Source organism: Eleutherodactylus coqui, chromosome 4 (assembly GCF_035609145.1).
Source record: "Eleutherodactylus coqui strain aEleCoq1 chromosome 4, aEleCoq1.hap1, whole genome shotgun sequence".
NCBI classification, from domain to species: domain Eukaryota; kingdom Metazoa; phylum Chordata; class Amphibia; order Anura; family Eleutherodactylidae; genus Eleutherodactylus; species Eleutherodactylus coqui.
This window is the reverse complement of record NC_089840.1, coordinates 298,509,732-298,537,392: the sequence shown is the minus strand read 5'-3', so window position 1 is coordinate 298,537,392 and position 27,661 is coordinate 298,509,732. Positions and strand designations below refer to the sequence as shown.

At 52.1% G+C, this 27,661-nt stretch overlaps 1 protein-coding gene across 1 annotated transcript in view; it reads right to left on the bottom strand.

Annotated features, from left to right (window-relative positions):
• XPNPEP1 (X-prolyl aminopeptidase 1) overlaps window positions 1-27,318 on the bottom strand; it is a 45,937-nt gene extending 18,619 nt beyond the window's left edge. The window contains 11 exon segments of the mRNA XM_066601488.1: window positions 1,412-1,462; window positions 3,369-3,458; window positions 5,657-5,867; window positions 8,267-8,348; window positions 11,315-11,410; window positions 13,727-13,870; window positions 15,447-15,539; window positions 18,183-18,287; window positions 19,477-19,540; window positions 24,657-24,782; window positions 27,296-27,318. Of these exon segments, the coding sequence (XP_066457585.1) occupies window positions 1,412-1,462; window positions 3,369-3,458; window positions 5,657-5,867; window positions 8,267-8,348; window positions 11,315-11,410; window positions 13,727-13,870; window positions 15,447-15,539; window positions 18,183-18,287; window positions 19,477-19,540; window positions 24,657-24,782; window positions 27,296-27,298 (1,065 nt within the window). The 5' untranslated portion in view covers window positions 27,299-27,318.
• Between the last annotated feature and the right edge of the window lie 343 nt (window positions 27,319-27,661).

Below are 27,661 nucleotides of genomic sequence, written 5' to 3'. Positions count from 1 at the left end.
TGAGGAAGCGAGACCCGCGGACAAATAAACAGTCATGGCGGCAGGACGTCCCATGAGGAAGCGAGACCCGCGGACAAATAAACAGTCATGGCGGCAGGACGTCCCATGAGGAAGCGAGACCCGCGGACAAATAAACAGTCATGGCGGCAGGACGTCCCGTGAGGAAGCGAGACCCACGGACAAATAAACAGTCATGGCGGCAGGACGTCCCATGAGGAAGCGAGACCCGCGGACAAATAAACAGTCATGGCGGCAGGACGTCCCATGAGGAAGCGAGACCCGCGGACAAATAAACAGTCATGGCGGCAGGACGTCCCATGAGGAAGCGAGACCCGCGGACAAATAAACAGTCATGGCGGCAGGACGTCCCATGAGGAAGCGAGACCCGCGGACAAATAAACAGTCATGGCGACAGGACGTCCCATGAGGAAGCGAGACCCGCGGACAAATAAACAGTCATGGCGGCAGGACGTCCCATGAGGAAGCGAGACCCGCGGACAAATAAACAGTCATGGCGGCAGGACGTCCCATGAGGAAGCGAGACCCGCGGACAAATAAACAGTCATGGCGGCAGGACGTCCCGTGAGGAAGCGAGACCCGCGGACGAATAAACAGTCATGGCGGCAGGACGTCCCGTGAGGAAGCGAGACCCGCGGACGAATAAACAGTCATGGCGGCAGGACGTCCCGTGAGGAAGCGAGACCCGCGGACAAATAAACAGTCATGGCGGCAGGACGTCCCATGAGGAAGCGAGACCCGCGGACAAATAAGCAGTCATGGCGGCAGGACGTCCCATGAGGAAGCGAGACCCGCGGACAAATAAACAGTCATGGCGGCAGGACGTCCCGTGAGGAAGCGAGACCCGCGGACAAATAAACAGTCATGGCGGCAGGACGTCGGTTATTTCTAAAGATATTGTAATTTTTAAAAGCGGCTCAGAAAAAGAGACGATAAAACTCAGTCGCCTCGTAATTGTAGCGAGCCACGCAATGAAACAACACCGCCCCTCCCCCCCCCCACACACAAAGATGGCGGAACTGGTTCTTTCTCCATTTCCCTTAGAACGTTTCAGAAGTTTTTCTGTCCATTATACGGTACATTAAACAACATCACTGACAGATAGAACGCGACCCCCAGAGCCAAGAGCGCCCCCAGCGCTCAGACGGCGGCCCCCAGCGCTCAGACAGCAACAGGTTAGGATTTACTGAAGGTGGGAGGAAAAAGAAAAAAAAAAGGGTCTCCACATTAAAGGGATAAACGCTATTCCAGTAAGATCCAGCTATATCCTATACACTAGGAGACCGCCCGGACGGGTCTTATGACCCGGGGTCTCGATACTCCTGAGAACAGAGGTCTTAATACCCCTTTAATGTGCGACCGAATACAACAGGCAGCAATTTGGGATTTTTACCTCTTTTTCCAGCCAGTTAAAGAACTCACAAAGAGCGACGGCGTCCTTCACCTACAAGAGGAAACACAGATTTCATAAGGATAGAGGCTGAGCGCCCCCCGCTGGATGAAGCCTTCACTTACAGCTAATCAGTTCCTATATTAGTTGAGAAGCACAACATCATCAGCCGCTGCGATTCAAGATGGCGACTCCCAATCTCAGCAGAATATATACGAAGGGTGACGCACCGCTCTCCTACGCCCCCCAGTAAGAGCCCCTTCGGACGGGTTCTTGGTCTGTGTGCTTTCCGTTGTGGCATGGGCCCACTCCCACCCTCACATAATGTTTACAGCCTGCAGCAGCCAATGACAGAACTCAGCCATCAAGCATTGAGCTCTGCCATTGGCTGCAGCAGCTTGTGACGTCCGGTAGACGGGCTGCTGCAGGATGTAACATTACATCAGAGGGAAGACTCGGAGCGATGGCGCCGACACATCGGGGAGCCGGGAGAGCGGAGGAGAAGTTACTGTGTGGTTTTTACACACGGTGAGCCGGTTTATTTGCAAATTAACTATCTTGGACGACCCCTGGAAGCTCCCAGCAAAAGGCCCATTTAGACAACGATTATCGCTCAAAATTCGCTCAAAAGCCATCTTTTGAGCGATAATCGTTGCGTCTAAACGTGCGGCCATCGTACACTTTTCATTCATCGGTGGTTTCTAGCAAGCTAAAATCAACGATGACTTATTAGCGCCGCACACAGATTTTCTCAGCAGGCAGCGCTGATAGTATTCTTACAGCTGGTATCCCGCTGGCAGTTCTCTGCGGGACACCAGCTGAAAGCTCTGAGAACAATGCGGCTGTTTGCATATACAAAGCAGCTGCTGTTCTTGGAGCTATCAGAGGGGTCCCGCTCCGCCTGCATTAACTCTTTAGTGGCTAATTAACTACTATAGACTATGCAAAGATGATCGCTCAAAACTGTCAGTCAAACTCTCGCTTGAGCGAATTTTGAGTGATCATTGTCCCGTGTAAACGGGCCTTAAGACTCCAAGTCACTTACACTTCAGGGACATCAATCTGTCCGGCCAGGAAGCAGAAGCAAGAGAGGGACAATAGAAGCTCTGGAGAGGCGTCAGCAAGACACCTCAAAAAGAGATGCAACTCCTCCCTCCTCCTTCCTGACTAGTTCTGGTGTCCTTCTGACTACCGGTACCCGAGATGCTACCTGCAGCCCCATCAGGTTGTAGCAGTGGTCCGGCTCGTCATCCACACGTGCCACTGCAAGAAGGTTTACTGTCCGGGCTTTAGAGCCGGGAGCAGCTAGCGGGACACAGGCGTTGGCACCGCAGATAAACACTCAGCACACATGGGGTTAAAAAGTACCTTCATGTTCTGGAGCAGGAAATACATGTATTCCATGTGGGACAGCCAGAGCAAGTGTTGTGGGTCACCTGCCCTCCGCAGCGGCTCACGCCGAGGGAATCCTAGTGGGAGGAACCTCTTAATGATGTCCTTATGACCCAACTAAGAGCGCGGTGGTCCGGACTCGGGGTATTCTCACAAGTAGCGGAATTGGTGCAGAATCTGACGACGATCCGCAGACGATGTCAACTCTTCAACTGAAAGGGTTAAATCTGCTGCTGTTCTGTTGCAAAATCCGCACCAAGATCCACTGCGTGTAAATACATCCGTCAAGGGGTCTACATCGATTAGCCATCCTCAGCATCAGTCATCCATATCCTATCAGCATCCATGCCACTGCATTCGGGTGAGCGTGGTGCCCTCTTCCTGGCACAGTACCATACCCCCTTATTATAGCTGCTCTTGGGTCATGTGACCGATGGATGACATCACAGGTCTATGAGGACCCTTCATGCCACAGAGTGGTGTGCCTGCTGGGAGCCGGGACTGATGAGCGGTCCGGAGGAGACCGGATCAATACCCGAGTAGTAATATTAACCCCCGCTGTACTCACGTGCGCTCTCCTCATGCCTTCGACCTCTCTGGCGTTTTTCACAGCTTTGGCGAGACACACCGGAGTGTAAGGAGACAAGTAGCGCTGCGTCTGCAGGAAGTACGGAGAAGACAGAGAATAGAGCAAACATCAACAACCCTCGCAGCATTTATACTCGTGCCCCTCTTCTCAGTAGTCGCCCCCATGCTGCAGCCATATTGATTTCTGCTGACACCCATCTGGCTCCTTCCCCCCCGCTCTGATGTCCCCCACAAGTTGGGGTCTCCTAAGCCCCCCTTAGGGCAGGTTCACAAGGCCGAACCCACAGTGGATTCGCCTTTCAGTTTTCTGCGGTTCTGCATGCAGTTTCAGCCATTTCCCAGGAGGCACAAAGCCGAGTGCCGACTCCCCAAAGTAACTTCTGCATCAGGAAGTGGCACGTCGGCTCTTTCTTTCCCCACACGCGGGGTTAACATCAGCGCCAAACAGACTACAATGTGGATTTACATCGCAGTCAGAGGTAGACAGGGGGTGTGGGGCTGTTAACCCCTTAAGGATGCGGCCTACTTTGGGCCCTAAAGGGCTCTTCTGGGCGCCGACTAACAGTGTAAATCTAATGTCCATCCTCACAATAAGCCCTTCTGTAATCGGCTCTCTGGACCCTCCAGCTACTGTATGATTGTCACATGACCCTCCACCTGAATAATATCCCCGCTTCCTCCGACATCTTGTCCGCATTTGCTACTCCCACCCCTGTCCGCAGCCTCCACCATCCTGTGAGCAGTGCATGATGGGAGGACAGGAGTGGCAGCCCAGCGCTGTACAGAGTGCCGGACGGTCCGGTCTCCCGGCTGCAGCGGGCTTTCTCTCAGTGACAGGGAGGTTGGTGCTGGTAAGTTGCAGGACCCGCGAGCTGTGGGCGGAGCTACAGTGCTGGCTGGGTGACAAGCGCTATGCATGCTGGGAGTTGTAGGTAACAGTCTGTTGTGTTTACTGCGGACGTGATGCATGTAAACAGGCGGCGGATCAGCGGCTGCACGGGATGGAGAAGAGGGTCCAGAGCGGCGGATGAAGGGTGCAGGCTGCCGCTACCGAGCTGGGCCGCCTAGATTTCACTATTTTCATTTTGTGACCAGAAAACCCCTTTAAAGACGACAATGTTTTTGAATTTTCATCTCCACTTTTCCTTATTTTTGAGCCCACGCGGCCGGATGAGGGTTGTAGTTTTCACTGGTACCACTTTGGGATACATATAATGTATTGTAGAACTTTGATTAGTTTTTGGGGCGGGGTGAAGGACGGATTAATTCTGCCTTTTTTTTGTTTTTACAGCATTGATGAAGTGGCGACACGGTGACTTTTTGTGCAGTTTAGTACGATTACAGAAATCATGTTTCAGCATTTCTGCATTCACAGACCTAGAATGTCTTTCCTTCGGTGAGGGCTTATCTCTTCAGCGGAGAGCGGTGGTCATTTCATCTTGGGTTACATACTGATCACTTTTATTGCATTTTTTGGGAGGCGAGATGGAAAAAAAAAAGGGAGAATTTTCACCCCCTTTTTTTTTATAGCGTTTGCCATGCAAGTTACAAAGTGTGTTCCAGTTATTGTACGCACCGTTACGGAATGCGGCGATACCAAATATGTAATTTAATTCTTATTCGATTATTAAGTGAATATTTTTTCCTAATTTTATTTTTTTCACCCTTTCTATCTCCCTCTTGGGGTTTTGAACCTGCGATCTTATGACTGTTCAGATAATACATTGCAGTGTTTCTGTACTGCAGTGTATTTATGTGGCTTCCTTGCCAGTACTTGATGTGGCAGACCCACAGCCAATTGGATGGTGGAGGGCTGATGATGTCATTGAGGGAGCTCTAACTCTCTGTTAACTCTATAGATGCTACAATCAACATTGATTGTGGCATGTAAGGGGTTAATGGTGGAGATTGGTGTTCTCTCCGATCCCCGCCATTGCAGCAGGACCCTGGCTGTCAGTCACAGCCCAATCCTGCTGAGCTTGTGCCATACATGTAAGGCGTTTAAAACCCTTCCCTCCTGCAACCTACATGTATATCAGCAGGAAAGAAGGCGTTAAAGGGGTTGTGCCACGATGGAAAGTTATCCCCTACACAGTGGCTAACTTTCTGATCGGTGGGTGGGGGTCTCGGTGTCCGAACTCCGACCTGTTAGGAGAGCAGGGCATCCGTAATACCCCAAATGAATGGAGCTACGGTCCAGGATGCCATAACTGTCCATTAATGTGTAAACCAGGTCCCGACCTTCTCTGTGTAACACGGTGACTGTACCTTAGGAATGGTCTCCGACAGCGCGTAGCTGGCCTTGTCGCTGATCCACACCTTCTCCTTCGGGGGCAGCGCGGTGCACACACCCTGCAGCGCACTCAGTATGGACTCATAGGGTTCCAGCTGAACTCTGAACTCTGCAGGAGGGGAGGAGTCCAGCAGGAGGTGACGTCTGACCGCGGGGGACGCAAGGCGCTCGCCGTTAATGAACAGCCTAAAACAGAAGAGAAACAGACTTGTTTTATCCAAGATCATCCTTGTAAGAGAAGTAACAGGAGTGCAATCACTGCGGACCGCTGCAGTCAGGATGGGGGGACGCGGTGCGAGGACCCCCTGGATATGTGGCTCGGGGGATCCCGTGTGGTTTCACCATTTATCATTCACACTTTCACCTAAGAAGCCCCACTCCCCCCCCCCCTCCAAAAAAAATCCTGGAAGTGGTGATACAAATCGTGTGACTTAGTAGCGCTACAAAATTGCAGTATCACTGCGGGAAACTACAGCCATATGGCACGGACCGCCGATGTAATATCGTGGCGATGTCGTGTCGCCCGTCTGAAGGAGGCCTGAAATGGACTGTTATTTATTTATTTTCTAATGCAACGACCGGGAAACGGGGTTTTTGGGTTGTTTTTTTTTTACTTTTAATAATTTTCTATAATAATTTAAATCTTCATTTTACTCATCTTTACTTTCTGATTTTTTTAGTCCCCAGGGGGAAGTTAAACTTGTGATCGTTTGATCGCTTACACAGTAGAATGCGATACTCTGGTACTGTACTACTCTGTGTTTTAACAGGCTTCCTTCCACTGGCACATCTTAATAGGCAACCAGTCATGGCAGCCCTGGGAGACCCTAGGAGGCCCCAGGCTGCCATGACCACTAGATGGCACCCCGCAATCTCATCCCGGAGTTAGGGAAGGGTGGAGGGGGTTTGGGACATTTAATTCTCGACTGATCGGTACATTTTAATGCCGCTGTGAGAATTGACAGTGGCACTTAAAGGGTTAAAAGCCACAAACGTCATTTTCTCTATTGCTTTCAGGTGTCAGCATGAACTGTAAAGGTTCAGTGTCTGGCACCACCATAGAACATAGACCGCACACCCGCTGCCTTGGGGTCACACTGGACTCTGACTTTTCCTTTACCCCCCACATCCAATCTCTGGCCCGACCATGCCACCTGCACCTCAGGAATATTGCTAAAATCCGTCCGTTCCTCACTACGGACGCGCTAAAGACATTCGTGGTCGCCCTCATCCAGCCCTGACTCGACTACTGCAGCTCGCTACTCATCGGCCTCCCCGCACCAGACTCGCTCCTCTCCAACCCATTCTAAATACAGCAGCCATGCTCATCTTCCTGTCCAGCTGCTTCTCAGACGCCTCTGCACTATGTCAGTCGCTGCACCGGCTGCCCATCCACTACAGAACTCAATTCACACTCCTCACCCACAAAGCTCTCCATGGCGCCGCGCCAGCATACATCGCCCCCCCCCACCCCTGTCCATACACCACCCAGCCCGCACACTCCAATCCACTACCACACCCAGACTAAACACCCCTCTAATACAAACCTCACACGCTCGCCTACATGACTTCTCTAGAGCAGCACCCATCCTCTGGAATATTCTACCCCAAGGCATCCAGCGCACGGAACTTCAGACCCCTCCCTATGGCTTCTCATACCTTCAACCCTGCCTATCACATATGACCGCTACCCCTGCATCTCATTACCGCCCCACCCCGCTTGCTTTATAATAACTGATTTCCATTTGGAATCCCTTACTGCCTGCATTCCCCCCTGCACCCCCTCCCCCTGTTCCACCCCCCCCCTGTACCTCCCCCCCCCCGTACAACCCCCCCCCCCTGTTTGTTTCAAACTGCTTGTATATCCCATGTAATTGCTGGATTGTCTGTGTGGGAGGTGGCTGAGAGGTTCGCCTTCTTGTCTGTATTTTTTGTGATGATTTTTGTGTGCACAATCTAAACCTCTGGGGGAAGGGAACATCGCCCCCCCCCCACCCCCCCACCTTCACAAGAATTGAAGGAGCAGGGCATTGTGTCCAAAAACCGGGCTGGCAGGTTTCTTGACCAGTGAAAAACTTATACAAGGACAGGAAATGGCTGGAGGAAACTGGAAGTATCTCCTCTGGACAACAAGTCAAGACGGAATAGAGCGTGCTGAAGGGAAGCTCCTCCCGGTGAATGATGTCACAGCTACCTCGCTCTCAGAGTGGCCTATCAGCACACAAGGCTGTAACTACCCAACTTCCTGTGTTTGAAACCTCATATAAACTTTTACCCGCCTAAATACAAGTAGAACCTTCTTGGTGCCCATGATGTGACCGTGTGGTCCTTTAGAGGGGCTCCGGGCCTGTACATTATCCCCATCCAATATGGCACCCACAGTATATCGAATAGGGAAAACTGCGCTAACATCTGCATTCTCCCAAGAATGAAAGCGCTGCAGAATAAGATGGCGCTATACAAATAAAGATTGTTATTAGATGTCTATATACATCCTATACACAGGGCATACGCAGTTAGTAACTATATAGCCATGTATATGGGAAGGGTTAAGCAGCGTGATGAGAATGGTGCAGTAAGCTCACCTGATCGTATCCGTGCCGACCATGGCGTAAGCAAAGAAGACCGGATTATATTCCACATCTGAGCCTCGGAGATTGAAGAGCCCTAAACATGGAGGAAGAACAGTCTGGTCAAAGCCACTTCTTATATAGCAAGGAGACCTCACTGCTTCTATAAGGGCTGCTGGTACTACTAAGTATATAGCATATATCTGCCGTCAGCGGACTGGTTGGCTTTCACTGCTTAAAGCCAACAACAATCTCACCCCCCAACAAGCGGAGCGTTACCTGCAGGCGGGCGAGTCTGCCGGGCCGCCGTACAGCACCGGTCCAGACATGTGCTGGGCGAGTACCATGGATCAGTACATCCCTGCGTGTTGGAAGGGTTCTGCAGGACGCTCCCTGCATCCTGTAGACGATGTAAAGGCCCTTTTACACGAGCCGACAGCAGATGTGTGCCGATCAATGACATTTACATGACCCTTCCCTAGGCTGATGCTGGATGTATTGGGATTGTATCCCCGATGATCCCTGTAAGATGATCCCTCATCTCAAGGACAGCAGCGGAGATTGCCGAATCCTCGTAGTAGGAGCCTCGTGTGGTGCAGAGTGTAAGCTCTCACTCACGACCTGAAGGTTGCAAGTTCAATCCCTGAAAGGTTCAGGTAGCCGGCTCAAAGTCAACTTGGCCTTCCAACCATCCGAGGTCGATTGAACAGCTTGGTGGGGGTAATAAATAATAACTTACCTGAAAGCACTGCGGAATAAGTTGGCGCTATACAAATAACAAGATCTATTGATGCTGAAGGGACACGTGACCTCCACTCCATTTCTTCAGGGTCCCAGTTCCTGCGATTAGTCGGGGTTACAGCAGTCAGACCCCCACTCTTCATAAAGTTATACCCTATCCTGTGTCTTTAATACCCCATTTGCTGCCCGTTCAGTAAGATCATTGCTGCTCACATGGGGGAAGCACTGCTAACAACTCCTGGGTTTCCTGCATACTGACCCATTGGGCTGACCAATAAGCGCTTGCTGATTAGAGGCAGATTCACGCGGCCCAATGATTGGGGAAGTTATAAAGTTGGTGCTCAGTCATCGGCTTGAGTCTGTCACCAACCAAACATCTGCGCTGCTCCCTGCGGTTGGGTGCCGTCTGTACGCAGCCTGTTACTACGGCATGCCGCGGCACAGGACTCACTCTGCAGGCTCCCCTGCGCCTTCGGACGTATTACAAGGGCGAGCGCGATATCAGTCCACGAACATTGGACCAATAATGCACTTGTACACCAGTGATTTCCCAGTGACTTTGCTGTCTTGCAGGTAACTCATCACATTGTCGCAGACGCTGTTTTCACACTCTGGAGGACTGCAGGTTGTTTCAATAGGAAAAATATAAAAATTGCATCTCAGTCACATAATTGTATCTACATGTGAGGGAGATGGAAAATAACGGGCAAGATCACCCAAAACACTGAAAATACGGGGGTCTCCTCATGTGTGACTTCTGTGGTCATGCATGAATATCGCCCGCGTTAATACAATTCTTGTCATGTACATCCCTTTACACTGGGACATCAGCATTCTGCGACCGAGAAAGAGCAAAGCACCATGGGACATGTAGTGGAGGAGCAAAGCACCATGGGGCATGTAGTGGAGGAGCAAAGCACCATGGGACATGTAGTGGAGGAGCAAAGCACCATGGGGCATGTAGTGGAGGAGCAAAGCACTATGGGGCATGTAGTGGAGGAGCAAAGCACCATGGGGCATGTAGTGGAGGAGCAAAGCACCATGGGACATGTAGTGGAGGAGCAAAGCACCATGGGACATGTAGTGGAGGAGCAAAGCACCATGGGGCATGTAGTGGAGGAGCAAAGCACCATGGGGCATGTAGTGGAGGAGCAAAGCACCATGGGACATGTAGTGGAGGAGCAAAGCACCATGGGACATGTAGTGGAGGAGCAAAGCACCATGGGGCATGTAGTGGAGGAGCAAAGCACCATGGGGCATGTAGTGGAGGAGCAAAGCACCATGGGGCATGTAGTGGAGGAGCAAAGCACCATGGGGCATGTAGTGGAGGAGCAAAGCACCATGGGACATGTAGTGTAAGAGCAAAGCATCGTGGGACACGTAGTGTAAGAGCAAAGCATCGTGGGACACGTAGTGTAAGAGCAAAGCACCGTGGGACACGTAGTGTAAGAGCAAAGCACCGTGGGACACGTAGTGTAAGAGCAAAGCACCGTGGGACACGTAGTGTAAGAGCAAAGCACCGTGGGACATGTAGTGTAAGAGCAAAGCACCGTGGGACATGTAGTGTAAGAGCAAAGCACCGTGGGACATGTAGTGAAAGAGCAAAGCACCGTGGGACATGTAGTGAAAGAGCAAAGCACCGTGGGACATGTAGTGAAAGAGCAAAGCATCATGGGACATGTAGTGAAAGAGCAAAGCATCATGGGACATGTAGTGAAAGAGCAAAGCATCATGGGACATGTAGTGAAAGAGCAGAGCATCATGGGACATGTAGTGTAAGAGCAAAGCATCACGGGACATGTAGTGTAAGAGCAAAGCATCACGGGACATGTAGTAAAGAGCAAAGCATCACGGGACATGTAGTAAAGAGCAAAGCATCACGGGACATGTAGTAAAGAGCAAAGCATCACGGGACATGTAGTAAAGAGCAAAGCATCACGGGACATGTAGTAAAGAGCAAAGCATCACGGGACATGTAGTAAAGAGCAAAGCACCATGGGACATGTAGTATAGAGCAAAGCATCATGGGACATGTAGTGTAAGAGCAAAGCACCATGGGACATGTAGTGTAAGAGCAAAGGATCATGGGACATGTAGTAAAGAGCAACGCATCATGGGACATGTAGTATAGAGCAAAGCATCATGGGACATGTAGTATAGAGCAAAGCATCATGGGACATGTAGTATAGAGCAAAGCATCATGGGACATGTAGTAAAGAGCAAAGCATCATGGGACATGTAGTAAAGAGCAAAGCATCATGGGACATGTAGTAAAGAGCAAAGCGTCATGGGACATGTAGTAGAGAGCAAAGCATCACTTACATGCAACCTCGTCCAACGCAGTCAGGATGATCCACGAGGCTTTCCTCTCCGCCATCTTCGCCCGAAGTGCCAGGATCTTATCCTGCCATGACACCCCTATGGATAAAGGGAAACATTAGCTGCAGTGTAGAGGCACTATCTAGACCTCCCATGGTGAGAGTAAAGCAGCCATGGTGGCCGCTGCCGTCACAAACCTTCCAGCGGGGTCTCTGTATTACGTTGAATCTTAAAGGGGAACTAAAGGTTAAACTTCTGACGTGTCGTACCGGCAGTACCGTGTCAGAAGTACTGATCAGTGGAGATCCGGGTGCCCCACAGATGACTCAAAGGAGCGGGCAAAACAGACGGCCGCACCGCCTCCATCCCTGCTCATAGAAGTCTATGGAGTCCATGAAAAGTCTATGGAGCCTGTCGGCCACTTGCTGATACCAGAGGGGGAGGTGCCACGCTTCTGCCTCTTAGTATTAGCGATTCATGGGGTCTCAGCACTTGGACCCCACCGATCAATACTTCCGATGTGTTGCTAAGCTTGTAAACAATTTTTTTAGGGTTTAGTTACCCTTTAATACTAAACGTTCTGCTACTTTGTAACAGACTTTGGGGGAAATTCCTAGGAGTGGATTTCGAACGCCGGTCTTAATTTTCCTTGGTGCACAAAATCACCCAATACATGAAGAGGCTCTCGTGCGCCGACACGGACATGTATACCGGGTACAGCCTGGCACATAATTCTGGCATAACTGTAACAAGGGGGTGCTCTAATAACTATGTATAGATATATCAGGGGTCAGTACAGAGATCTCTCCCATCATCTATTATACCCAGGACTGTAACAAGGGGGTGCTCTAATAACTATGTATAGATATATCAGGGGTCAGTACAGAGATCTCTCCCATCATCTATTATACCCAGGACTGTAACAAGGGGGCGCTCTAATAACTATGTATAATATATCAGGGGTCAGTACAGGGATCTCCCCCCTCATCATTTATACCCAGGACTGTAACAAGGGGGCGCTCTAATAACTATGTATAGATACATCAGGGGTCAGTACAGAGATCTCTCCCATCATCTATTATACCAAGGACTGTAACAAGGGGGCGCTCTAATAACTATGTATAGATATATCAGGAGCCAGTACAGAGATCTCTCCCATCATCTATTATACCCAGGACTGTAACAAGGGGGCGCTCTAATAACTATGTATAATATATCAGGGGTCAGTACAGGGATCTCCCCCCTCATCATTTATACCCAGGACTGTAACAAGGGGGCGCTCTAATAACTATGTATAGATACATCAGGGGTCAGTACAGAGATCTCTCTCATCATCTATTATACCAAGGACTGTAACAAGGGGGCGCTCTAATAACTATGTATAGATATATCAGGGGTCAGTACAGAGATCTCTGCCATCATCTATTATACCAAGGACTGTAACAAGGGGGCGCTCTAATAACTATGTATAATATATCAGGGGTCAGTACAGAGATCTCTCCCATCATCTATTATACCCAGGACTGTAACAAGGGGGCGCTCTAATAACTATGTATAATATATCAGGGGTCAGTACAGAGATCTCTCCCATTATCTATTATACCCAGGACTGTAAGAAGGGGGCGATCTAATAACTATGTATAATATATCAGGGGTCAGTACAGAGATCTCTCCCATCATCTATTATACCCAGGACTGTAACAAGGGGATGCTCTAATAACTATATATAATATATCAGGGGTCAGTACAGTGATCTTGCCCATCATCTATTATACCCAGGACTGTAACAAGGGGGCGCTCTAATAACTATATATAATATATCAGGGATCAGTACAGAGATCTCTCCCATGATCTATTTATACCCAGGACTGTAACAAGGGGGCGCTCTAATAACTATATATAGATATATCAGGGGACAGTACAGAGATCTCTCCCATCATCTATTATACCAAGGACTGTAACAAGGGGGCGCTCTAATAACTATGTATAGCTATATCAGGGGTCAGTACAGAGATCTCTCCCATCATCTATTATACCCAGGATTGTAACAAGGGGGCGCTCTAATAACTATGTATAGATATATCAGGGGTCAGTACAGAGATCTCTCCCATCAGCTATTATACCCAGGACTGTAACATGGGGGCGCTCTAATAACTATGTACAGATATATCAGGGGTCAGTACAGAGATCTCCCCCATCATGTATTATACCCAGGGCTGTAACAAGGGGGCGCTCTAATAACTATGTATATATATTAGGGGGCAGTACAGAGATCTCTGCCATCATCTATTCAGCGCATAATATGCCACTAGCAGGAGGCAGTGAATCCATTATCCCAAATCAATGTCCATATATTCATGTTGGGAGAAATCAGAAATAGGGAGGTAAGGAGAGGCGGGCGGCTTCCATACTGACCTGTGTAGCTGAGCTCCAGCGTGATGAGCGGCTGGCAGGGTCTCTCGGGTCGGCTGCTCCATATGGCGTCTATAAGGTTTTCTTGGATCGGTACCAGGAGATGCCCGGCATTCTTCAGGGCCAGCGCCATGCTCTTCCACTGATCTGAGGGGCAGCACAGCAGAATAACCAGTTAGGGCACGCTGACACAGGGCGCATGCTGCGGATCCTCCGTGTGATCATTCGGTCCGCAGCATTTATAGTACAAGCAGTGTAGATGAGATGTAACCCCTTAGGGCTACAGGGTGTCAGCTCACGTCCTATGGATGGCACGTTTGTCGCATCTGTAACGACCCATACAATAAAATAAACTTATTTTATCCCCCACAGTAAACACTACAAAGAAGGGGGAAAAACGGAGCCAAAACGTGTTTTTTGTGTTCATTTCACCTCCCAAAAAAGGCCAATGGAATAATACCTCTGCAGCCCCACCTGCACACTGATGACGGGCAAAGACCCCGATACAGCTGTCTGTGGATGGAGTCTGGCTTGGTTTTCAATTCCAAATCATTGCTCTATAGATCTGTATAGAGGGTCAAGCATTGATCTGCAGGAATGCTCCCATCCAATAGGTGGCGCTGCAGAGGTATTGTTCCATCTCCCTAATTTGCATATTACCCAGAAGAGCACGCATGGCCTTATAAGTCTCTTCACTCACCTACTTTGTGCTCTCCCTAAGGAGTGATGTAACCCCTCCTGACCTCCCCAAAAAACACAGTAAAAGTCATCAAAAAAGCCTCATGTACCCAAAACGGCACCAATAAAGACTACAGCCTGTCATGCAAAAAACGCACTGCGCTCCATCCGTGGAAACATAAAAAAGGTCATGGAGGAGAGCGCGGACGCAGCGGTGCAGACAAAATATAGATTTGTCAAAAGAGGAAAAACCTTGAAAAGTGGAGATGAAAATCCCCAGAAGATCCTGCATCCTTGGGTCCAAAACAGGCCGTCACGAAGGGGTTAAAGGGCACAAGAGCACACAGCCCATAACACGGACCCCCAGCCTGTGAGACACATAGTAAGTGTTACACTGTGGAGGACGGCTGACACTTTAATCGGTCCCAGGTCTGCCAGCTGCACCCTTGGGTGTTAAAATCTCGTCCACGCAGGGTGCAAAACGTTCCAGCAGCATTCAGAGAGCGCCAACGGTGAGCCGCAACGGCAGCGAGTCACGGCGACCTTCACAGCATATATAGGCGCTGTGGGTCATCTGTTGATGGGGGACGTCAAACTGCAGCCAATTATCCACAAGCCCCTCGTTACGTCTGATCATGGGCAGAGGACGCTGCTGCCCGGTCTTTTCGGCCCTGTTGTGGGCAGTCGCCAGCTTTCCTCGGCACACGCAGAACTCCGGAGGACAGGGCATCAATGGTTTTAGCCTTTAAACTTTCCCAACAGCGTGATGGCACCGCGCCGGGGATACGACCGACACAAGCAGTCAGTCAGCGGAAGACGCTGTGTGCCAGAAGTGGTCGTATACCGCGGAGCTTCACCTCCGGCAGGAGACCATCAGCCTGCAGAATGGGTGCGGCTGACGAGGGTTATTCCAGTATAAAACCACCGGTTTCTGCAAACTGCAACCCCCAGCGGGTCCTGCCAGATGCCAGAGGAGAGGCGCAGTCCTGCAGTCACTGGAGACCGTTATACTGTTAGTACTGGTGCCACTACAGCCGCTCCTTACCCGTCTGTATGATGAACGGGTCAACGCCAACCCGGGCGCCCTCAGGGAGCATGCTGATCAGCCAGTCCTCCTGCGTGGGGGTCTCCTTCAGGCCTGCAAGAAGGAAAAGACAGATTAGAATGCAGATCCAACATGGAACTTATTAAAGGGATAAACAGGGGAGTGGTCCTAATTAAAGGGGTCTTCCGGCTGAGGACTTTTCTGATGCGTTGGGGAAAAAAATGAAATTTTGCAGAAATTGCACCAAATTTATGAGATTCATGCAAATTCACAGAGTAGATGGCAATAGCAGATTGGAGGGGCTCCGACTCGCCGCACCCCCATTGGCCAGCTGGCTGAAGGGGCCGAAGCACACCAGCAAATGTCACTTACCTGTCACAGCACCGTACCCCTCAATCACCTCATCAGCCTGCTGGGCCCCCAGTGATGTACTATAACACTATAATCCTGGAAATCCACTTTAACCCCTTCAGGGCCAAGTGCTCATGCCTTAATCACAAAGTCAAATCTGGCATGTGTCATCTTAACACGCAAATAAGGGCGATGGAATAATACCTCCACAGCGCCACCTATTGGAAGGCAGCATTCCTTCAAGCCAAAGTCAGACTCTTTATACAAGCCTTGTTACAATGACTGGGAATTAAAAGCAACGCCAGACTCCATGTACAGACAGCTGTTTCAGGGTATTCGCCCTTCATCAGTGTACAGTAGGAGTCTGGCTTTGCTAGTGAGAGGCCTGGGACGGGGGTCAGAAACATTATATTTTCTCCTTAGGGAGAGCACCTAGACGGTGGATGAGGAGACTCAAATGGCCATGCACGCTCCTCTGGGTATTATGCAAATAAGGGAGATGGAATAAAATACAGTATAGCGCCCTCCTGCAATCTTATCATACAGTGCAACACCCTCTGTAACTATATACAAGGCACAGTATAGAGGACACTGAATACAGTATAGCGCCCTCCTGCAATCTCATCATATAGTATAGTGCCCTCTGTAACTATATACAGGCAGTCCCTGCTATGACTATATACAGGGCACAGTATAGAGGACACTGAATGCAGTATAGCGCCCCCCTGCAATCTCATCATACAGTATAGTGCCCTCTGTAACTATATACAGGCAGTCCCTGCTATGACTATATACGGGGCACAGTATAGAGGACACTGAATACAGTATAGCGCCCCCTGCAATCTCATCATATAGTATAGTGCCCTCTGTAACTATATACAGGCAGTCCCTGCTATGACTATATACAGGGCCCAGTATAGAGGACACTGAATACAGTATAGCGCCCCCCTGCAATCTCATCATACAGTATAGTGCCCTCTGTAACTATATACAGGCAGTCCCTGCTATGACTATATACAGGGCCCAGTATATAGAGGACACTGAATACAGTATAGCGCCCCCCTGCAATCCTATCATACAGTATAGTGCCCTCTGTAACTATATACAGGCAGTCCCTGCTATGACTATATACAGGGCCCAGTATATAGAGGACACTGAATACAGTATAGCGCCCCCCTGCAATCCTATCATACAGTATAGTGCCCTCTGTAACTATATACAGGCAGTCCCTGCTATGACTATATACAGGGCACAGTATAGAGGACACTGAATACAGTATAGCGCCCCCCTGCAATCTCATCATACAGTATAGTGCCCTCTGTAACTATATACAGGCAGTCCCTGCTATGACTATATACAGGGCACAGTATATAGAGGACACTGAATGCATTATAAATATGCAAATAAGGGAGATGGAATAATACCTCCACAGCGCCACCTATAGGCAGCTGTTTCAGGGCAAATACGCTAAAACAGCTGTCTGTACATGGAGTCTGGCTTTGCTTTTAATTCCCAGTAATTGTTACAAGGCTTGTATAAAGAGTCTAAAGCCTGGTTTAGACGATTATCACTCAAAAGATGTCTTTCGAGCGACAATTGTTGTGTGCCTTTAAGTACAAGGTGATCGCTCAAACGTTGAGCGCTCACTTTGCGCTCCGAGCGGGGGATGCAGAAGACAAGTGGGGCCGCTTGTCTTCTGCATCCAGCTGTTCTCTGCTCTAAATGCCCGTCTGTTATACAGCTGAGCGCTCCGAGCGGGGTATGCAGAACACAGCTGAACCGCTTTGTTCTTTATACCCCAGCTGTTCATAGAGCGCTCAGCAATCAGGTCCCAATGACAGCACTCAGACCACAGGCTGGGGGGCAGCGATCACCCGCTGACAGCAGAACGTAGATTACGCTGCACAGAGCCCAGGTAGCAGCGATGTAAGTTTAAAGGGGTCCAAGCTTTAAACCGCTCGTTCCACGAAAGAACGTTATCCCCCATCCATGGGACAGAGAATAACATAGTAATCAGGGGGATCCGACCGCTGATACCTCCACTGATCGTTAAGGCCAAGTCCTGACGTGTGGGCGGTGGCGGTCACACGTGTGGGCGGTGGCGGTCACACGTGTGGGCGGTGGCGGTCACACGTGTGGGCGGTGGCGGTCACACGTGTGCAGCACCATCCTATTCACTTCAGTGTGACTGCCGGAGATGTACAAGCGCTGGGTGATCTCTGCCAGTCCCATAGAACATGAACGGTGCCGCATCACACGAGCCCGGCCGTCGCTCCTATCTTCTGTGAGCCCACAGTGAGTAAGAGGGGCACACGGGACCCCTTCTCTGTGGGTAGGTGACAGAAGTACATTTAGGGAATGACCTTTAACAACGATGCCCCTCACCCATCTTCATGAGCGTCCAGTTACTGTCCATCTGCTGCGCCGCTTGCAGGAAGTAGCGCCCGTCCGTCCACATGGCCGCACTCTGTTCTGTGACGATCGCTGTGCCTGTTTACATGGACAAAGAGACCCATCAGACGGCCACAGAGCCACGATATCAGATACACATAAGATTAGGAGGCTGAGATAGGAGGAGCTGTTTGCAGGGTGGCGCTGCTGCAGCTGACCTGTGCAGCCCATTACACGGAGGGCCGTCAGGTTATTCTTACGGACAATATGGCATCTCTAAAGGGTTAAAAAACTGTTGTTTCGGCTGATAATGATGTGGAGTCCGACACGACGGGTCTCCGGGCCCAAACTAGGAGGTCCTATTCACACGGAGAATATTCTCACACCAGTTTTGCGTGTTACAAGACGCACGACAGCACAACCCACTATTCGCGCGCCGTATTTATATGTCTGATTTTTCTCTCATCCAAATCACAGAACGTCCCATTTTTGGGCGATATCACTCATTCTTTCCATTGGAGCAATAAAACAATTGCGCGGCGATTTTCATGCAGTTGCGATTTGTATTTTTCCTACAAAAATAAAGCGTGATTTACAGGAGCGCGAAAACTGAATGTTCACCGAGGAGAGGGAATCTTCTGGCAAAACGCAGCACATTCGTATTGAGAATCGCAGAAGCACAGGCGCGATATCGGTCCATGTAAATGTGGCGCGATGCTCTCCATACGGCTTACTGGGGTCTTCTGGACATTGACAACTAGTAATCAGCTTAGTAGGAGGATCTGCCCCTCCGGCCGCTGTCAGTGCGGCGGGGACAGCAGGGGAGTCAGCAGGAGTGCTGCGGACATCCGACCACAAGGGGAGCTGAAGGCGTAACAGGAGGCATCACTCCACTGAGTTCAATGGAAAGGCCGTTGGCTAGTACACTTCCACCCCTGACCACTGAGGACGACACCCGGCCCGCTACACTGCCGGACGATCAGCCGATGGACGGGGATCCCGAGCAGCAGATCCCCATCGATCACCTGAGGATGGGTCATCAGTTGTAAAAGGCCGGAATACCCCTTTAAGAGACCCACAGTCAGGCCGGGACCCTCATCCATATTACGGATGGTGTATCCTCATCTGTCAGCGGCCATACAGAAGGAAGATCCTCAGAGATCGCTGTGGTCCCTCCATGACCAAGGAACAGATAAGTGTGAGGAGCCCCAGCAAACAGCTCCTCATATCTCAGCTTCCTGCCCCTGGCTAAGCTCTACAGTGTGAGGACAACCCTTCCTTCACTCACCTGCCGAGCCATTGAACCCAGAGATGTATTCCCGTCTGCAGTCACAGGGGGCGATGTACTCACTCTGCAAAAAAAACAATGGAGACGTTAGACACTGGAATGCAGCCGACCGCGAGATTATCTGCTGCGACCGACCGTGGAGGGGGGGGGGGGGGGTCATTCAGCAGCAGAGTCGCAGGAAGGAGTCAATGATGCAAAACACGCATAAGAGAAACCCCAGAAGGAGCCTGGAGTCATCCGTCAGTGGGCCGTCCCTGCTCATACGCACACATAAGCTGAGAAGTGACGTCAAGGGCGCCATTACCTATACACTCGATGACCCCTTTATTAGAACCCCTAGATTTATATTAGACCCCCAGCCCTCTCCCAATCAGCGCTTCCCTGTACGGTAATTACCCCCGTGACCCCGGAGTGCGGCATAAAGTCACGTGACAAGTTTTCTGCGGATCAGTTTCAGTGTGAATTCACATCCAGCGATCGGGGCGACTTCCAGCAAGGTCATCGGTGCTAGACTAGCCGGGGTCAGGACTTTACTGCCAGCCTTGTGGGGTTATGTCGTGTAACAAAGAGTATACCGAGAATGGCGCGATCGAGGAAAACATCCAGCGAAAAGGATCCTGCGGATGGAAACAACTCATCACTGAAAGGGGTCGGAGGAGGATGTCAGGAATCGGTCTGACCAACAGGCTGCACAGTCAGCTGAATACAACGCTGGAGCTCCAACTAACGTGTCCGAACGCACAACTCGCCGTTCCTCCGCACGGATGGTATAACAGCGGGCGACCAGTCCCAGCGCCATTGTGTGTAAGAGAAACAGAAAGACTCCAGCGGGCAAAAGAGCGCAAAACTTGTATCACTGAGCAGCGGAGAAACATCTCCTGGTCAGATGGAGCCAGATTTATGTGCTGATGGGAGGTCAGAATTTGGCGCAAGCAGCATGAATCGCTGACCCCTTCCTGTCAGCCGGTCAGAACATGTCAGCACCGCCATCTAATCTGTAGGGACTACAAGAAGCTTCCTGTCCGCAGGGGCCGGTATTCCTGTGTAGTGTAGAGAAGTTGATGCACATGTGTTCTGGAAGTTTCTGCATGATCTATGTAGTCCTATCTTACGTGTATTTCCACTGTCTTTGTGTATGAATATAATGTGTATTGCAGCACTGAATGGGTTACTGTCTGGGTTATGTCTGGAAATGTATCTGTTTGTCATGTGACCTTGTGATATATATGTTGGTGCATGAGAGCGGAGCTGCTGCTGTTGGAGTTGGTCTTGGTTGGCCAAGTAGTACAGAGAGCCCGGCCTGTACTCGGACACCTTCAGCCGGAGTACTAGAGGAGATGAAGAGGCTGAGCGGATAGACTGCTAATGCCGTGAACCCCTTCTTCTTTCCCCGTGTGGACTGGAGTATATGAGGAGGGCCGCAATCAGTGCCAGTTTTCCACCGTGTGGCGCGAAGTGCAATTCTACAGAATCCCGTGAGTGCGGAGCGGTGGAGTGTTGGTGGAGTTACAAGAGTCGGTGTCCCGGGCCACAGAACCACAGATAACATGGCCTGTGTAAGTCCCTCCGTGTTCCTCTGCACTGCTGTACTGCCGGGGATCTAACGTGGACTGGCATTGTTGGCACTGTTGCGGAATGACCGCAAGATTTCCGCAGGCGAAATGAAGCTTCAAAACACCCGACCTCGCCACCTGCATTCCACTGCGCCCATCTCTCCCCATAGAGAGGAGAGCGGCCGCCGTGGAAACGGGGAGAGATGGGCGTGGGTTCCTCTATTTAATATAGCCTTCCCGCGCCCCTTGGACTTGCCTCTGGTTACCCTCCGGGTGGGAGACAGTAGGGCCACCGTGACACGTGAACTACTCCACCCCGCTGTCTCCTAGGCCGGGGCCCGCTCCTCAGACGCTGCAGAACCATTTCATCCCCTGGAGGAACAGACACCGCGACCAACTACTGAAGGCCAAAGGAGTCCAACGCCGCTAGATGGGGGGGGGGGGGGGTAATAACGGGGTGGTCGGGGTCTTGTATATAGATCCATATATGCCCACCGGGTCAGAATCTCCCATAATCCGGCTGCACTGTCCCCGCTGGGCTGGATTACCGGACTCTCCCATAATCCGGCTGCACTGTCCCCGCTGTGCTGGATTAGCAGAACCTCCCGTAATTCGGCTGCACTGTCCCCGCTGTGCTGGATTAGCAGACTCTCCCATAATCCGGCTGCACTGTCCCCGCTGGGCTGGGTTAGCAGACTCTCCCATAATCCGGCTGCACTGTCCCCGCTGTGCTGGATTACCAGACTCTCCCATAATCCGGCTGCACTGTCTCCGCTGTGCTGGATTACCAGACTCTCCCATAATCCGGCTGCACTGTCTCCGCTGTGCTGGATTACCAGACTCTCCCATAATCCGGCTGCACTGTCCCCGCTGTGCTGGATTACCAGACTCTCCCATAATCCGGCTGCACTGTCCCTGCTGTGCTGGATTACCAGACTCTCCCATAATCCGGCTGCACTGTCCCTGCTGTACTGGATTACCAGACTCTCCCATAATCCGGTTGCACTGTCCCCGCTGTGCTGGATTACCAGATTCTCTCATAATCCGACTGCACCGTCCCCGCTGTGCTGGATTACCAGATTCTCTCATAATCCGGCTGCACTGTCCCCGCTGTGCTGGATTACCAGACTCTCCCATAATCCGGCTACACCGTCCCCGCTGTGCTGGATTACCCGACTCTCCCATAATCCGACAGCACTGTCCCCGCTGTGCTGGATTACCAGACTCTCCCATAATCCGGCTGCACTGTCCCTGCTGTGCTGGATTACCAGACTCTCCCATAATCCGGCTGCACTGTCCCTGCTGTACTGGATTACCAGACTCTCCCATAATCCGGTTGCACTGTCCCCGCTGTGCTGGATTACCAGATTCTCTCATAATCCGACTGCACCGTCCCCGCTGTGCTGGATTACCAGATTCTCTCATAATCCGGCTGCACTGTCCCCGCTGTGCTGGATTACCAGACTCTCCCATAATCCGGCTACACCGTCCCCGCTGTGCTGGATTACCCGACTCTCCCATAATCCGACAGCACTGTCCCCGCTGTGCTGGATTACCAGACTCTCCCATAATCCGGCTGCACTGTCCCCGCTGTGCTGGATTAGCAGACTCTCCCATAATCCGGCTGCACTGTCCCCGCTGTGCTGGACTACCAGACTCTCCCATAATCCGGCAGCACTGCCCTCGCTGTACGGGATTACCAGACTCTCCCATAATCCGGCTGCACTGTCCCCGCTGTGCTGAAGAATTACCAGACTCCCCCATAATCCGGCTGCACTGTCCCCGCTGTGCTGGATTACCGGACTCTCCCATAATCCGGCTGCACTGTCCCCGCTGTGCTGGATTAGCAGACTCTCCCATAATCCGGCTGCACTGTCCCCGCTGTGCTGGATTACCGGACTCTCCCATAATCCGGCTGCACTGTCCCCGCTGTGCTGGATTACCAGACTCTCCCATAATCGGGCTGCACTGTCCCCGCTGTGCTGGATTACCAGACTCCCCCCATAATCCGGCTGCACCGTCCCCGCTGTGCTGGATTACCAGACTCTCCCATAATCCGGCTGCACTGTCCCCACTATGCTGGATTACCAGACTCTCCCATAATCCGGCTGCACTGTCCCCGCTGTGCTGGATTACCAGACTCTCCCATAATCCGGCTGCACTGTCCCCGCTGTGCTGGATTACCAGACTCTCCCTTAATCCGGCTGCACTGTCCCCGCTGTGCTGGATTACCAGACTCTCCCATAATCCGGCTGCACTGCTGTCCCCGCTGTGCTGGATTACCAGACTCTCCCATAATCCGGCTGCACTGTCCCCGCTGTGCTGGATTACCAGACTCTCCCATAATCCGGCTGCACTGTCCCTGCTGTGCTGGATTACCAGACTCTCCCATAATCCGGCTGCACTGTCCCCGCTGTGCTGGATTACCAGACTCTCCCATAATCCGGCTGTACTGTCCCCGCTGTGCTGGATTACCAGACTCTCCCATAATCCGGCTGCACTGTCCCCGCTGTGCTGGATTAGCAGACTCCCCCCATAATCCGGCTGCACTGTCCTCGCTGTGCTGGATTACCAGACTCTCCCATAATCCGGCTGCACTGTCCTCGCTGTGCTGGATTACCAGACTCTCCCATAATCCGTCTGCACTGTCCCCGCTGTGCTGGATTAGCAGACTCTCCCATAATCCGGCTGCACTGTCCCCGCTGTGCTGGATTACCAGACTCTCCCATAATCCGGCTGCACTGTCCCCGCTGTGCTGCATTAGCAGCCTCTCCCATAATTCGACTGCACTGTCCCCGGTGTGCTGGATTACCAGACTCTCCCATAATCCGGCTGCACTGTCCCCGCTGTGCTGGATTACCAGACTCTCCCATAATCCGGCTGCACTGTCCCCGCTGTGCTGGATTACCAGACTCTCCCATAATCCGGCTGCACTGTCCCCGCTGTGCTGGATTAGCAGACTCTCCCATAATCCGGCTGCACTGTCCCCGCTGTGCTGGATTACCAGACTCTCCCATAATCCGGCTGCACTGTCCCCGCTGTGCTGGATTAGCAGACTCTCCCATAATCCGGCTGCACTGTCCCCGCTGTGCTGGATTAGCAGCCTCTCCCCCTAGAAGTACAACACGTTGCAGAGGTTCGCTCTCCCGGCGGTGCCGCTCCGCGCCGCTCCCTGGCGTCCTCTCCTTGCATCTCGTACCGGTTTTACTGGTTTTCTATTTTATTGCAATGTTAGGAGGACGACTTCACCAACATCTTTATATCGGCGCGTCCGACGTCTGAGGCGAAACAAGCGCGGCCTCGATAATACAGCGAATGTCAGCGCAGAATCCGCCGCACATCTGAATCCCCTGGCGGCAGCGGACGCCACGAGCAGCGATACGGGACTTCTAGACGCAGAATCTGCCGCAGGAAGTTCGCACGCAGACTCGCCCAGTATAAATCCGCGTGCCGTGTCCGCAGTGAGATAGGCACTTCGCTGCAGGTTTCGCCGTGTGAACGCGGCCTACAGAGAAGCTGCTTTACAGTGAGACAGACTTAATTATTTTGGGGCGAACTCCCTAAATGTATCAGATGAGCTGGAAACGAGGCGCCGCAGCAGCCGCTGCCGGCGGGAGGCGGAGTCACCTGATGTGCGTCCCCTGATGGCACGATGTAGGCCTGGATGGGCTCCGTGATGCTCTGGGAGGTCTTCATCGTCTGGCGCAGCTGGCGCAGGAGTTCCGTCGTTATCTTTGGCGCCATTCTTAGTGCCTGCAATAAATAAAAGCCGTTTCCGATAAGAGAATTCGACAACCGAAAACCCCGGAAATAATCCCATTTGTCTGCTGATATAAAACTCGCCAGATCCGCCCGGCGCAGCGCCAAAGAGAGCGACTCTAGATAATCAGCCGTATCTCAGCGCACAGGACACCCGTTATACAGAGAAAACACGGAGAAATTCCTTTAATCCGGCATCGAATGGCGCCAAAATCCTGTTAATTGCAGACACAGTCAGCAGTGCGGATTAGTGGGCATCCCCTGATAGTCCGGCGCTGCCCGCTACACACCGCACCCTGATAGTCCGGCGCTGCCCGCTACACACTGCAGCCTGATAGTCGGGCGCTGCCCGCTACACACCGCAGCCTGATAGTCCGGCGCTGCCCGCTACACACCGCACCCTGATAGTCGGGCGCTGCCCGCTACACACCGCACCCTGATAGTCCGTCGCTGCCCGCTACACACCGCACCCTGCTGGGAGATTACAATAATGCGGGACTTCTACAACCGACTGGAACATGCCGGATTATCGGAATTCTGCCGTAAATACGCAGCAGTCTAAGTAAATATTATAACAAATATGTAGTCATGGAAACGGACGCTAACGAGCGGCTAGACGCCTGCGGTCCGGATCTGCAGACACGCCGCTGTGCGGCCATGACATCCCCTCCGCCGCCAAACCGGAACGTGGGGTTTTATGGAAAGAAGGTTTCCTCTTTGAACAATGGAACGTTCTACAACTTCTCTCAGACTTTGTGCTTCGCCAGACCTCTGCTTGCTGTCAGTGAATGAGAACACGTTTATATCCAGAACACGTTTTGGCTGAGGCTCATTACATTGTATCCAGGCCGCACCTCCGGACGGACACCATACTGGGAACGGACTTCCAAATTATTGTTGTTTGTTACGCTGTTTACGGCGCACAGACACGAACGGAAACGGTTGTATTTGTACGCGGGGTTCCAGTCACATCGCACCGCGCACATGTGAGGGTCCCGCGGGGAGCTGCGCCACACATTGTCCGCGGGGAGAACCTCCAGCGTCTCTGTGGGGTAAATCCGCCGCTGCGCATTCTCTACAGATAACCTGTGTATTCGCCGTTCGCTGCTCCGCGGCGCCGCTGATCGTCACAGATTTTGGCCACTCGAGTGACGTCTAGGGCGGAAATCCGCGAGTATTCAGCGCCGCGCCACGGATTTCAGTTGGCACTGACTTAGTGCAGGCTATTTCCTGCAGCGGCCGCTATAAAGGCTCACCGGCAGTTAACAGCGGCTGACCCCCACAGACCTGCGCACGTACACGCAGCGCGCCCCGCTGTCATCCATATACGCAGTGAAACGGCGCAGGCAGGTCTATGGGCGGCGGGAAAATGCGCAGCGAGGAACGAGAAATCTGCTTCGCCTCCCGGAGTATTTGTGTAGACATAAATCAACAGCGTTACTGCGCGCCAAAAAGGCGAAATCCGCAGGGAAGTCACGCGCTTTGTGTTCGTACGCTGCGGGACGTGACGGTAATACACAAGATTAGCGCAGCGCCTGAGAGCAGGTCCCACCGCCGAGGTCACCGCAGGACTGTCCGCGGGAAATCTGCCTAAAAAGAACCATCACACTCCACCGCACCGCGGCTTTTGTCGCACACGGATTCGCACATCGCGGCACGAGGCTCCTTGAGGCGAAATTTTGTGTGTAAAATACGATAACTGCGAGCAAAATCCGCACGGAAAATCAGTTTATCTCCATCTACAAAAGGCAGGAGACGGAGAACGGAGCCGCAGGCAGCGCCGAGAGGCGGACGCACCAGGAGCGAACAACCCGCGGCTCACGGTTTTGCCGTTTCCTTCCGTTTGTCGCACTTCACTTTCCTACGTTTTGAATAGAGAAAAAAAAACAGATGAAAGAGCGCAAATGTGAAGAGAAGCGTTGGCCGGCGCGGCCTGCGGACACAACGGAGCGACCCCTCACTGGGCCTCGGTATAAACGAGGGTCTCATTCACTGACAGCCAGCAGAGATCCTGAGGAACTGAAAACGTCCAGCAGAAGCTGCAGGACGAACCGTCTTTATGTCCGCGGCGCCGGATCAGTCGTTTCGTCCGCTCATCCCTGCTGGGAAAATAATCTAACAGAAGCCGCGCTTATCACAGCGGAGACACGCGATTCCAGACTAACAGATGCCGGACTAAAGGAACGCGGCCACCAGCATCCGGAGGTCACCGCAGAACCCCCGCCGCCGTTCGCAGTCACGCAGGTCAGCCGCATTGTAGGACACGACAGTCACGCTGCAGGCGAACGGGCTCGAAGGGTCAGGCAAAGCGCCAACTACTGATGGAGCGCGTGAACAAGGCGTCATGTGACTGCGGCAAGACGGGCCGCCGCTGACGCCCTAAAATACAGGCTGTGGGCGCAGAAACCCCCAAAACATCCATTTCTGACACTGACACCGTCACCTGACACCCAGCTCCCCTCCCCCACACATCACCCCCGGTCACATGACCCGCACCCCGTCCTCACCATCAACTGACACCCCGACTTCCTCTCAGCTGAATGGAGCCGCTGGCTGCGCGACCGAGGACGCGGGGGCTGCCGGGAGTTGTAGTCCGGACTCGTCCTCCTCCCACCCATCGTCGCCTGCCAATGAGGAGCGAGAACTACGTATCCCGGCATGCACCGCGGTGGCTGCTTGTCCACAGCGTGCGGCGGAGGAGCCGGCGGAGGTACCGTAGGCCGCAGCAGCTGGCGGACCGCAAGTCTCAGCATGCGGCCTGTGTAATATGCAGATAGCACGGGGAGTGTGTCAGAGGCACTACAGCTCTCAGCATGCCCTGACAGAAAACAGCTTCTCCTTGCACACCTGGGGGTTTGTTACAGTTGCATCCT